This window comes from Chinchilla lanigera, unplaced genomic scaffold (assembly GCF_000276665.1).
Source record: "Chinchilla lanigera isolate Chin_1 unplaced genomic scaffold, ChiLan1.0 scaffold00011, whole genome shotgun sequence".
Taxonomy (NCBI): domain Eukaryota; kingdom Metazoa; phylum Chordata; class Mammalia; order Rodentia; family Chinchillidae; genus Chinchilla; species Chinchilla lanigera.
The window spans coordinates 18277522-18291807 of record NW_004955412.1 but is presented as its reverse complement, the minus strand read 5'-3'; the positions used below and the strand labels follow the sequence as shown (position 1 = coordinate 18291807).

General features: G+C 39.0%; 1 protein-coding gene across 6 annotated transcripts in view; it reads left to right on the top strand.

The window, feature by feature from the left end:
* The first annotated feature begins 11120 nt into the window (after positions 1 to 11120).
* The window catches only part of Sik3 (SIK family kinase 3), a 103513-nt gene continuing 100347 nt past the window's right edge, over positions 11121 to 14286 (top strand). For all 6 annotated transcript variants that reach the window (XM_013511108.1, XM_013511107.1, XM_005378194.2 and 3 more), the window contains exon 1: positions 11121 to 11237. In XM_013511108.1, coding sequence (XP_013366562.1) covers positions 11196 to 11237 — 42 coding nt within the window. In that variant the 5' untranslated portion in view covers positions 11121 to 11195. The remainder of the gene's footprint in view (positions 11238 to 14286) is intronic.

The following is a 14286-nucleotide window of genomic DNA, read 5'->3' as shown; positions in this document are numbered from 1 at the left end:
ATTTTATGTCTGTACTTTACTGTTAATTTAAGACTGTCATTGCAGGTCAGTATTTAGGTTTCAAGTAACCTAGTAAGGCAAAGTAGAAACAATCTTATTAAATGTTAAGTCCCTTATATTAAACATGTACTTTATGTAGTTGTGTTTTGACATTTACTGTGGTCATGTCTAATCCATGTAGTAATGAGTTATATTTTAATGGAACCTGGCGCATGTCTGTAATCTCAGCACTCGGGAGGCTGAGGCAGGAGGATTGTTGCGAGTTCGAGGTCAACATGGGCTACAAAGTGAGTTCAAGGTCAGCCTGAACTGTGCAGCGAGACCCTGTCTCAAAAAGACAAAAAAAAATTTTTTTTTAATGAAACCATTTTTCAGTTTTTTCGCCTATGGCAGTGTTATATATAGTTCCTTACCATTTAAAAAATAAGTATTAGAAATTTGAGAATTAATTGTTTACTAGACTTTCCAAGGGTTGATTTAAGATATGTAAGCTACACTGTTCATCACTTGAAATGCTCATGTTCATTATGGAAATAAATTTGTTTTACTGGAAGCTGTGATGGTTACTAATAAAAGGAACTCATTGACACTAGAATAAATACAAAAAGCCATCACACAAACAATTTTAGAGACATTAGCTGCCAGCTCTGCTGGTGTGCAGCTGTGATTAGGAAAGCCTCTCAGAAGGTAGTTGGTGTCAAGTTCCTGAAGGGCACAGGGAGGCTGGTTTTTAAACTGTGGGCTGAACCTGTAAGACAGCCCAGCAGAGTAACCACTCACATGAAGCAGGCACGCTTGACAAAGGCGCACCTATTCACAAGCAGTTAGCTCTTGTTCCTGGCATCTAAGGATGTGGCAAGTAAGACTTCCGAAACAAGTAGTTAAGGTGCTACCTAAGCTGAGCATGGTGGTGCACACCAGTAACCCCAGCACTGAGGCTGAGGCTGAGGCTGAGGCTGAGGCAGGAGGATTGCTGTGAGTTCAAGGTCAGCTTGAGCTACCTAGTGAGTTCAAGGCCAGCCTAAACTGCACAGTGAGACCCTGTCTCAGAAAGACCAAACAAACAAACAAAAACTACCTAATAGTGGAGGTGTTTCTTGTTTACTTTGCATTATCAAATAATTAGGAGATGTCAAAGATAAGGGATATAGGGGCTAAGGATTTAGCTCAGTGGTAGAACACTTTTCTAGCAAGCTGGTTTGTGTCCTTAGCACCAAAAACTTAAAAAACTTAAAAAAGGAAATGATAAGGGATTTAGAATATTCTTTCAACTGTTTATCAGTAGTTTATTCAAGCTTCTGGTGTTACTTGCAAGTATTTTGTTCACCATAAACATTACCATTGTAAGGTAAACAAGATGCCCGATGTAATAATTTTCTATACAGGAGGTTTAAGAAAGTTACGATAGTTGAGTTTGGCCTGCTTCTCAGCTGATGCTTTTAAAAGTTTTGGGTGTTCTAGGTGCTGAATCTAAATGTACTGAACAGCGCTGAGGCTCCTTGACAGGTACTGTTCTTGGGAAGAGCAGAGTCCTTCTGTGAGTCTGTGTTATTTTTACCTATGAGCTGGCTCCCCAGGAAAGAGTAGCGCGTACTTCATTAAGAATATCCATCTTGAAGATGGTCCAGCTTTCTTCCTCCTCATCTAACTTCCATTTGCCTAGTTCTTTTCCAGCATATGTCTGATCTTTCTCCTTTAGGACTAAAATTCAATCTTTTATAGCTTACTTTTCCACCGTAACTGTTAAATTTTTCTTCAGGTTAGCAGTTTCTTTGAGTGGTTTTATTTCTTTCATTTCAAAACCTTTCTGCTACAATGATTGTTTTGTCTTTATACCATTTTTTAGATACTGTGCTTTGGCTTCCACTTTGAACTGTTAGAACTTGGTGTTAAATCATTTAGTTCTGTCACTGTACTTCCTTGTCTGTAATGCTTTGCTGCCTTTGTATTCAGAGCATCTCTGGCTGGTGGTGTAGCTCAGTGGTAACAAGCTTCCAAGACTGAAAATCAGAGCATTTCTTGTTTGCCTGCCTTGTGCTTTATTCCCTGTCCCGCTTTCCCTCCTCCAGAGCTCAGGGCCTCCTTTTCCTTAGCTCTTTAACCTTGCCGAGCCATCAAACTCGTTTTAAGGACGTCTCTCTCTTAAACTTCTGAGATTTGCCAGTCTGAAGTGAACACTTGAAAAGGGAAAATTGAACTGATATTTTGTATAGAATTGCCTGACTTTCCTTGTTATTGTCAGTTCCATCCTTTTCTCCACTTAAAAAAATCTTTTGTTCAGCGCATTGAAATATACAGTGCAAGAGGATTAAATAGTCTATAAGCTATACAAAGCATTGTTGGAGCTGGGCATGGTGGTGCACGCCTGTAATTCCAGCATTTGGGAGGCTGAGGCAGGAGTATTGTCTCAAGTTTGAGGCTAGCCTTGGCTACAAAGTGAGTTCAAGGCCAGCCTGAACTGGGTAACGCGACCCTGTCTCGAAAAAATAATGCCCCCTCCCTGAAAACAACAGCAACAAAAACATTGTTGGCCCTTTCTTAAAGGAAGAAAGAAGAAGAAGAAAAGAAACAACAGTAATAATGTCTGTATCTCTAAGAGAATTGCCATAATGTTAGATAGGTTTCTCGGACCTGTTTCTGAGGGGGTAAATGTTAACCAGATGGGAATTACTGCAACTGAGAAATCACTTCTGTTCGTCTTTGAAAATTTCCCTTCTATGCCTTGAATTTCTTTCTTTTTTCTTTTATGAGTATGAAAATTTATTGGCGAAAAAGAATGGGGAGTAGGAATAGCTCCTGAGAGAGGGGAGGGAAGGGGTCCTGAATGAGCTGCCCATATGCCTTGAATTTCAAGTAATCACTAGAAAATTTTCTTTGCTTCAGACACCATTAATTAATTGTGCGCATTAAACCATGTTCCAACTCAGAGATGCTTCCAAGAATACTACATTTCATAGTATATTTTGCTGCTCTTGTCTCTCCTGCAGACATTGCAGATGCATGAACTCTTACGTTCACCATTCAGTACTGCCCAAAGAAGTACAGAAGAATAAAAGTTCAACCACTTAACCCCCCAAATGCTAGATATTTTTAATTATGGTCACTACTTCCTTTGGAGCTCATTGAAAACTGACGACCCTTATCTTTGTCCGCCGTGTGGCATCCTCTTGCCTGGAGTTGGCCAGCATCCTTGCATCCCAGCCATTCCTTCGGTTGACAGCTGCATATTTTCTCAGAAATAGTTGTGATTGGTGTGTAAAATGAATAGAATAACTAGTCCTTTCCAAATACACATCCTTGGTTTTTGCCCAATGATACTTGATTTAACCATTTGTTACCAACTTTAATACAGACTCCAGTTATGAAACTGACTCCAGGACAAAGGTTAGAATCTTCCCAAGAACGTGGCCACTGTCTTTGCGTTTTGATCTTGGCTGTGTGGCACATTATTAATTATGACCACTTAGTGCCTGGCAAGGTCAGCAAGAGTCCAGGTTGTGTAGTTTGTGTTGCTTTGGGGTTTTTAAAACCTAGTTTTTAAATTTTTTTCTAGTAATCTTAAAAAAAAATCACACACATAATTTTTTTTTCCATCAAGGCCGATTTCAAAGGCATTTAAATTATTTTTCTAGTCAGATATTCCCAACTTGGCCTATGAAAAAAACTAAGTCCTACAGAAAAAAAGTGAGTGAATGTTTTTTCAGTAGTCCCAAAGATGGGACCATTCTGGATGCTTAGAAGTTAATTAATCATGTGCAGTGATACCTAAGTTACTCTCACAGTTGACCCAGGGACCTCAGAGTCTCTAGGACCCTCACTGTGGGTCTCCAGGGTAAAATGTTGTCATAAATATGCTAAGACATTTTCATTTTTCGGTCTCGCTCTCACAATTATAAAGTGGAGATTTCAAGAGATTACATCATGCATAATGATGTAATTCCTCCGATGGCTAAGGATATGTGTGCTTGTCTTTTAAATTTTTGTTTTAATTTCTGATTTTAATTCAGTCTCTAAGTAAATATGATAGTACATTGTGTAGCAATAGTTCTTTCAATGTTTTCAGTAACTTTTAGGTGGAGTCCTGAGACCAGACAGCTCGAGAACTGCTGTTTTAGGACTCTGAGATTTTCTTCTCCAGAGGATCCTCTTGAGAAAGGCTACCAGGGTGTGGTACAGGGTGGTGTGGAGCTGTGAGCCAATTAGATGCTCAGTAAACATGGAATGAAATTGAGTTCTTAGAATAGAACCTTTGAGACCATATTTGAGATTCACCCCGTGGCAGTGTTTTTGTACCTAGTGCCTTATAACTTGGGCCAGGTTTCCATGAGATGGGTAACTGACTTGGTAATAGTACCAAGTCAGCTATTTCAGAAGTCATTTTCCTGGACTTCCTCGTTTAACCACTAGATTAATTATCTGGCTTATTGGCATCATCTAGGCTAGTGCTATCCAATGGAGTGAGGCGCGCGCGCGCACACACACACACACACACACACGTTACATAATATGAAAGAATATGAAATATACAAAATAACATATTTTATATAGTAAGTGTTCTGGTGATCATATTAAAAAAGTAAAAAGAAACAGGTAGATTGGTTTTAATAATATATTTTATTTAGCATACTATCCAAATACTACCATTTTCATATATGACCAGTTTAAAAACATATCAATGAAGTAGGTAGCTTACATTTCTTTTTTAGTAGTAAGTCCTGTAAATCTAGAGTGTCTTTTACACTGCAGTGCTGTGATCTAGCGCTATTTTAAATGCTCAGTACTCACATGGGGCTGGTTCCTGCTATATTATAGCTCAATCACAAAAGAATTCTAGAATAGAGCTGAGAACAATCTAGAGTAAATAATCTTTGTCATAGAAGTAGTGAATAAAGTTGTTGTTAAAAGTTAATATAAAATGTAGCTTCAGTTGAGCTTGGTAGCTCATGCTCATAATTCTAGCACTTGGGAGACTGAGGCAGGAGTATCTTGAGTTTGAGGCCAGCCTGGACTATAAACCAAAAGGAGAAGAAAAAAAGAAAACGAAGGAAAAAAGAAAATGAAATTCCATTGAGTGAACATTTGTAATGGCAAAATATTTGTCTAGCCAGGTGTGGTGACACACACCTATAATCCTCAGGAGGCTGAGGCAGGAGGGTCCTTGTGAGTTCAAGGTCAGCCTGGGCTCCATAGCCAGATCCTGTCTCAAAAAACGAACAATAAGAACAACAAGAACATTTATTTGCCTAATTTTTAAGACATTGCAGTGAGAAATAGAGCTTCTTTCCTTAAAAGAATATTGGAAAAAATGAAGTTCTCTGAACTGTCATCATGCCTTCGCTTTCCTTCCCAAAAGCGCACAGTCTGCATACTGTCTGTGAACTATTATACATGGATCTGCATAACAGTTTAAGGGAACGCTTCTCTTCGTGGGGAAGTTTTAGTTCTTATGGTCTTTGCTTTTGAAAAGCCCACCAAAAAAAATGGGAAAATGAGTTTATTCACAATTTGGAGGCCAGATGGGAGGGCAGTTAGCCTGGCCTCCTGGGTTTCCTCCTAAATAATCTTTCTAAACAGTCCATTTGTCGAAGCGTACCCATGAAACCCTGCTGTTAGAAGTTTATTTCTGATGGGCAGTGGTGAGGAAGAAGGGGGTTTGTTTCGACCTTCATACTGAGCTTTCCTGGTGTATTGGCTTTTATTCTGTCACTTTATCTTGCCTGTAAATGTGGCCTCAGAATATGCAAGTAAATTGTTACCTGTTGTGAAGATCACTCTTTTTCTTAAACTTCGTTCCTAATAAGCATTGTTATGCCTGCAAAAATTGAGGTAAGAGTTGAAGGAACTGTGGTTTTTAGAAGTGAGAACTAAAGGGGGGTAAATAGAATGAATAATAAAGAACTATGACTTCGGCATGGTCTCAATTTAATTTTTTTTCCCTTACCATATGCCAATTTGAAAAGAAGAGTTTGTTGAAGGGAAATGTCTTGAGGGGGGAAATTCCTAAAGACATTCACAATCTGTATCTGTTTAGCAGCATATTTGATGCGGTGCCATGTTTAATTAACATTAGAGTGTCAATTCACAGAGTTATGTGCTTTGCAATATAAAAGAATTCTACGTGAAACAGGTGAATTTAGAAGATGTACAATCTTTTGGCAATGTGTTGTAAGTTTCATTTTTTTACTTGTAATTTTTATACATAATTTACATAATTCATAGATTTTTAGTTCCAATCTGAACATACTCTTTTAGAGTTTGTATTCTGTTTATGTACTGATTTACTTTTGCTGTTAACACATTTACTTTTTCTATCAACAAGTATGTACTTTGATTTTTGTGTGTGTGTGTATGTGGTGTGGTAATAGTGCTAGAAATTAAACCCAGGGCCTTGGCACTGAGCTATATCTCAGCCCATTTTTATTTTTTATTTTGAGACAGGCTGTCACTAAGTTGCTGAGTTGCCCAAATGGAGCTCAAACTTGTGATCCTCCTGCCTCAGCCTCACAGAATGCTGGGATTACAGGTGTGCCACCACTCGTGACTCTTAAAAATGTTTATTATATACTTTCCAATAATTTGGGCCTGTGAAAATTCTTGCTTGTTACTCTATTTAGGTATTTCCAAAATAAGCATAGCTTTATATCAGCCCCCAGCTCTCTGACTTAGTATTTTTTCTGTTCCACTGGTAGTTTTCTGCTTTTTAAGAAAGCCTTCCCTTTCCAGTTGTAGGTAAGTTAGGAGGTGAGCTTCAGGAAGTTGCCTTCTGCAGTCACTTGCCCTATTAGGCAGTTGGCTTTTTCCAAGTAATACTGTGTGTCCTTCTCTGAACGTTGGTCCCTGATAGGTATCACAGGGGAGCCTGGCCTGCCTGTGAAGAAGCGGACCGCTCCGTCTACGGCACAGCTCTCAGCGTAGAAGGTTCCATTCTGCGGTTCAGTGTGACTTTCCTGAACGGAACATATCCCTTTCCCCCCAGCTCTGTTCCTTGCATGTTCTTTCCACATCAGCTGGCAGCAGTCCGTTGTTCTGAATGTCCCCACAAATTGTTAGCTGTTTTGCTTTCTGGCCTACCAACTTGTTCCTTGAATAATGAATTTGTGTTTTGGATCCATAATTATGTTGCTTAGTGAAGCAAATGTAATCCCTGCCAAGGAATGCCTAAAATTTAAGGCCCAATTCCAGAAAAAGTGAAATAATAATAGGAGTACTTGCAATTATGTAGATAGTAGTTTCCCCTTTATTTGTGGGTGAGACATTTCAAGACTTTCAGTAGATAACTGAGTAGATAGTACCAAATTCTAAAAATACTATTTTTTTGTATACACACCTATGATAAAGCTTAACATATAGACAAATAAGAGACTGACAATAACTAATAATAGAGTAGTTATAGCAACATACTATAAAATTTATGCAAGTGTTGTCTCTCAAAATCTTATCATACAGATCTGAGCAACTTCAGCATAGAATTCCTTATTAAGATGAGAATTTTCATGTATAAGAAGCACTTTGCAGCTTCCCTTTGGCATATTCAAGTTACCAGGAGCAGTACTCTTGTGCTTCCGGGGCATTAGGAAGGCCGGAAATAAGGATTACTTGGACACAATCACTGTGATACCGTGGTGGTTGGTCTGGTAACCAAGCTGACTACTGGGTGACTAATAGGATAGCGTATGCGGTGTGGGTACTCTGGACAAAGCAGTGTTGCCCGTCCCAGGCCTGATGGAGCAGGATGGTGCAAGATTTCCTGCTATTCAGAGCAGTGTATAATTTAAGCTTTTAAATTGTTTATTTTTGTATTTTCTATTTAACAGTTTCAGACTATAGTTAGCTGCAGGTCACTGAAGCTGCAGAAAGTGAAACCGGGTAGAGTGAATAAATACTGCTGTGCTGTGTGTTTACCACATGCCAGGCATTATATTCGGCAGGTTGCGTGCAGTAACTCAGTTAATTGCCAGCAACTCTTTAAACAAGGTTCCATTGTTGTCTGTATATTATAGATAAGGAACCACAGAAACATAATTAGTTCAATGTTACACATTAAAGAATAGTTCCAAAATTTTGAATCCAGGTAGCTTGGCTTCACGATCCTTGCTTTTGATACTGTCATCTGCCAGGCAAAGTATTTAGTATTTCTTATAATCCTAACTTTCCTGGCCCTAAAGAGTAGATGTTCCGGGCATGATGGCATATGCCTATAATCCCAGCACTCGGGAGGCCGAGGCAGGAGGGTTGTTGTGAGTTTGAGACTAGCCTGGGCTACAACGTGAGCTCAAGGCCAGCCTGAACTGCATAGCGAGATCCTGTCTCAAAAAGACCTGCCTCTCCGAAAAGATGAGAATCTGGTGTTATAATATATTAAAACTTTTCTATTTTCCATCTTCTAGGATAATTTTGTATATAACATTATTTTTCCTAAGAGGAGAAAGTAGATTTCAATATGTAGGACTATACTTCCTTCATGTGAAGTCAGATGTGTTTGTTACAAAATACAAAATGATATCTATACTAAATCTTTCTCTTTACTGTTATAATTTTTATTAGGTACATGGTACAGTATATGTTATAAGATCCTAGTAGCCAATTTTGTTCTCAGATGATGAGGTTTTCTTTTCTGTTTACCTTTATAAGATCCGGTGCCTCAGAAAGTTAATAAATTTCAGAGTGAGTCCTCTGTGACTCGTGCAGACCTCACTGTATGACTTCCCCAAGTACAGTGTAGTCTAGCACTCCCTTGAGGATGAAAACATGAAAAATCTGGTCATTTACCAGGAAGCACCCTCCGCCCGCTGTCCATTACTCTTTGCGCGCTATCAATTAGTAGGATGTGAAGGTGGTGGGACGCTTCAAGTGCAGACCTCACTGTTGAAGTCCCCTCCTGAGATCTGGGCTTCAGCCCTTGCACATGGTGCACATACGGAAAATCATATTTCTTTTTTGGGGGGTAGAGTACCGCGAATCGAACTCAGGATCTCATGCTTGCCAGGCAGGTGCTTCCCCTGAGCTAAATCCCCGGCTCCTCATATTTCTTTTGGAGTGAACAAAAGAGGCTCCTTGAGACACAAGAAAATCCATTGTCACTTAAAAGCCATTTCAGCAGGAAGTTCTGCTTATGGGTATTAGTTGGTGAGTGCCTAAGCTAGTTTGGTATATGAAAGCACTCTGCATTCCATAAGTTGACATTCATATTTAAAAATTACAGGGGTACCTCAGTTCACAAACTTAATTTGTTCCCTGATCTTTTAAAAGACAGCCACTTTTGTGTTTGTGTAGGAAAGATAGCCACGGTTGTATCACCCGATGTAGAGTTTGTAAACAAAAACAAATTGTTCACAAACAAAAGTGTTTGTGAACTGAGCTGCCACTGTATTAAGACCCAGATATTTGTTCTACAAAGGGAAGTTGTTTATATTTGTTTTGAGAGCAGTTCTGAGAGATGCAAGAGCACAGTTCAGGTTCTGTAAGGGATCTGGCACAGTAATGAGAAGTAGAAGTGCTAGTGGTCAAGTGTTATAAGGTGCAAGACCTCTTACGTGAGATCAAACAGCTGGCATTGTTGAATCTGCTGTTTCTCCCCATTAAACTCTCTCCTTTTTGCCTTTTGCAGTTCTTTCTGTTGTCCGATTCTGTCTTCCTAGTGAGTGCGTCCCCTGCGTTTATCTTTTCTCCCCAGCTCTATTGACTGTACTTGCAGTGGTGTATTATCTATTTCATACACCCCTTTCCCCTACTAGGTTGCTTGAATTTAAGGCTCTATCAGATTGGCTTGTCGGAACTTGAACTATACACAGTTCATCATATTCTGTCAATAGGCAAGGCTTAAACACTTTTGGCATCGAACTGGAATTTTTCTCCTTGTGCCTTTCTCTTGTTAGTCTTTACTCTGGCACTTCTGAAATAATTCCAGATAAAGTTACCTTAATGCCAGGCGTTCATATATTTGGACAGTCTACCTTTTATAAGTTCTGTACTGTCTTTATTTCTCAGAGCTAAACATTTTTGCTGCTGAAATTGTGCTTCCCTCATTTTTTTTTTTGTTTTCCTTTCTTTTCCCAGTATATAGAATCTTAGAATTTCAAGGATTGCAAGGTACTAAAGTTTACCTAGTCCCTGCTTTTCATCTAACTAATACTGATTATGTACTGATTAAGTAATTGAAACTGAAACATAGAAATATTTTGGAGATAAGACAGCTATTGTAGTTATTTCACTGAAAAGGATGAGAAAGTTTAGATTTAGTAGATTAAAATAAAGTCCTTCCTCTTTCATTCTGTTTTAAAATGTAAGTGCCACTGGGTATCTTCAAAGAATACCAGAAGAATTCTTCTGGGCCAGAAGAAAAGATATGTTTCGTGCTGAAGTAGTATATGTCCTGTGCAGAAGGATTTTCATATTTTTATAACATGGTTAAGAATTTTGCTGTCAGGACCAACCTACCTGGATCTGGCCCATACCAGTTGTGAATTACTTTATCTTGGGTTCTCACTCCTGGTGTGCCTCAGTTTCTGTATTAGTAAAATAAGGTTCATAATGATACGGGTTTAAATGAATTAGTATTGCAAAGCACTAAAAATTAATGGTGAGCATCGAGTAAACTCTGAGTATGTTGCCACTGTCTCCCCGACACCACCATCACTGCAGCCCCTGAGTCTTACTAGCACTTGGTGAGGTGTGGGAAGCCCCTGGCAAAGTCCTGGTAGAATCTTACTAAAATATGGTGTATCTGTCCTCTATGCTTCATGCCTGAAGAAAAGGCCTTGCATTTCACTTTCTCATCTGAAGCATTACTCGACCAGGACTGTAAGCACATCTGTGGAGTCATGAAGTGTTTTGTCATGGAGTTTTACTTTATAAGCAGTTTTTTTAAACGGCAGAAGACCCACTAGCTTCTGAAGTCTGTTCCTTTAGGACACACTTCTAGGGAATTCATTTTCTGTTTTATTTAAAAGAGTCAATTTATTTTCCTCATTGATAGGCGAAAACCAAAATATTGGCAGTTTTTATTTTATGTAATGTAATAGTTTTTTTTGGTATGATAATATTTTTAAACGGATTTACTTTTCCTAAGTAAGCTGCTTTTTACCAGTGCATCAGAGTAAAATGTCTTCCTTTATTGTCAGGTTGCTATCAAGATCATAGATAAGTCCCAGCTGGATGAAGAGAATTTGAAGAAGATTTTCCGGGAAGTGCAGATCATGAAGATGCTGTGCCACCCTCACATCATCCGGCTCTACCAGGTAGGACGGCCGTGGTGAGTTGCGGAGGGCTGGAACATTGGAGACTCTGTGTTTCCAGTTTATCTGTTTGTTTCCTCACTCGGTTCTTAATAGTTTCCTGTTTCCCCTCTCTGTTCACTAGTGACATCTGCTTTACCCAGGTAGGTCGTTTTAATGTGTTCTTCAAAACTTGATGACTTTTTCAGCAAGAATTACTCAAACGGATTATTGAGAAGATGACAGGAACTTGCTTTATGTAGGGCAGAGTCCTAAATCAGGATGGGAAGCCCTTTTTAAAAAGGAACAGAATTTTGAGAGATAAAAAGCTAAAGATGAATAAAATTTTACTTTTGTAAAAGATTATTTAAACATTAATTCCTATGATCATGTTAGGGGTTGGGATGACAAAGGATATTGTAAATGTGATTTCTTGCATCAGTTTATTCTCGTATGGTCCTGGGCTTAGTTTTCCAACATAGCATTTAATTACTTTGATAATCCAGAGACAGATTCTGTGTCCTGGGACAGATTCCTGTTTGTTTTTTCACCTTTCTAAGAAAGAATGCAGTCATCAAGATGATTCCCTGGCCTTACTGCAAAAGCAGTAAATCTGATGGCTAGAGTTTCAACCAGATAGGAGGGGAGGACCTTGCTGCTCAGGCTGGTAGAAGAGATGTTTTGGGAGAGGCGGGGCTTGGGGCTGCTTCTCAAACTGCAGCGTGTTGGCAGCAGCAAGCCCTGCCCGCGCACAGGGTCGGTTCTGCTTCCTGCTTTCCGTCAGAGCAGTCCTCTCCTAAATTCTGAAGGAAGTGGCCACCCACTCGCTTTGTTCACTGCTGTTAATCTGCAGTAAATGGCTTCCGACCCAGCGGTGGGGCTGTGCATAAGACTGGAGAAAGGCACATTTATGGCTCACTGGGCAGGCTGTTGTGGCCTCTCAATTTTATCGGGGTGGGGAACACACTGTGTAGTTAGTGTGTGTGGTTAAGGCTGTAGCTTTAGAAGACTTCGCTGGCATCAGTTGCTCACATGATGAAATGAATTAGGCCAGCAGGAACAGACCTGTTGAAATTTATCAGACTAAATTATGTTGAGCAACACTTACACTTTGCCTAAGAAGCAAGCTTGTGAAAGCTTCTGGTGTTGCCTGAAGACCTATCCTGTGAGCTCACAGGTGTCTTGACCTCAGCTCCCTTCCTGTCCCGGTAGACTGCATAAACTTCTTGACCTCATCTTTTAAAATAAGTCATCGTAAAGTAACCAAGGGGCTTAGGCTAACCTTTCTCAAAAGGTGAACTTTCAGATGTTAACCTTATAACTGAATTCCGCAAGTTTACCTGTCTTATCCAAGGTTCTCGAAATAATGTATAGTAGATACTCTAGAGGAAGCAGTAGTTTTTTTGTTTTTTTGTTTTGTTTTTTTTTTGTTTTTCTCCGGTACTGGGAGCCGAACTCACGACCTTGCGCTTGCCAGGCAGGCGCTTTTGCCGCTGAGCTAAATCCCCAGCCCCAGGAAGCAGTAGTTTTTGAACATCTGAAAAGTTTAATGAAAACACATTTGCAGTTAATTAAGGGAATGGGAATAAAAGAGAAAAATGTACAACCTGGCACCATTTAAAAATTTTTTCCTAAACACCTGCATATATTTGGAGCACTTTTTGTCACATAATTCAACATAGGGAGAGAGCCTTTGGGAGCGGTATGTGTAACAATAGGGTGGTACTTCTAGTATATAGTTTCTAAAAAGAAAAATGATCAAAAATGTTAGATTTGAAAGTTAATATGTTCTCATATAATATGAAATCGTTGAAGAGATCGATCACCGTTTTATAACATTGTACATGTAAGGCTTTACTGCATAGACACAAAAGTAATTGGGAAGTAATTCATTATTGTAAAATATAACAGAAGTCTAGAACTATGTTGTCCAGTATGAGAGCCACTCGCTACATGAGACTAGTGAGTACTGAAATGTGGCTAGAGTGACTTAGGAGCTGAATTTTAAATTCTATTTAAATATAAAAAGAAGCAGTTAACAATTTTTTAAGATTATTGAAATGATAATATTTTGGACATATTGTGGTAAGTAAAATTTATAGTAATTAATCTTAATAAGTAATATTATTAGAATCGTTTTCTCCCTTTTTACTTTTTAAATGTGGTTACTAAAAAAGTTAAAATTTCATGTGCAGATTACATTATATTTTCATTGTACAATACTGCTGTCAGAGAATATGTAATAAATTACAGTGTTCCTCTGGAGGAGTGAGGCGAAGGGGACTGGGAAAAGGAGAACCTGTGGCCTTCTGTTTATATAGTATGTATTTACACTGCTTATAATAAATGTAATACATATTCGTGTATTTTTAAAAAACGCTAAAAATGATAAAAAGGAAGAAAATTTATAACACTACTATGAATTGTTTAAAAATACAAATGAATAATTACTTGAAGGGCTGATAAATTATTGCTTCCCTGCTTTTTTTTTTTTCTTCTTTTTTTGGGGTCTTTTTCATACAGGGTCTCACTGTGTAGTTCAGGCTGGTCTCAAACTTGGGAGTGATCCTCCTGCCTCAGCCTACCAAGTGTGCGGATTACAAACTTGTGCCTCCATGCCCAGCTTCCCCACCATTTTTTTTTTTTTCCAGTCTTTTTGAGACAGGGTCTCACTATGCAGTTCAGGCTGGCCTTGAGCTCACTTTGTAGCCCAGGCTGGTCTTGAACTCAGAATGATCCTCCTGCCTCAGCCTCCCAAGTGCTGGGATTATAGGCATGCACCACCACACCCACCTTTTTTGAAGCAGGGTCTCACTGTGTAGTTCAGGCTAGCCTTGAACTCACGGATATCCTCTTCCCTCAGCTTCCCAAGTGCTAGGATTATGCCTGTGCACCATCACTCCTGGCACTTTTTTTTTTTTTTTAAATAAATGGGCAGTGGGAAAGAAAGCTGTCATTTCTGTTTTAAAAAATAAGACGAAAGTGGTTTCTGTGCAGTGCTTAGGTGATTCCTGTTATTTTCCCTGAAGCTTTTTTTGTTTGTTTTGGTTAGTGCTAGGCAGAGGTACCTTTT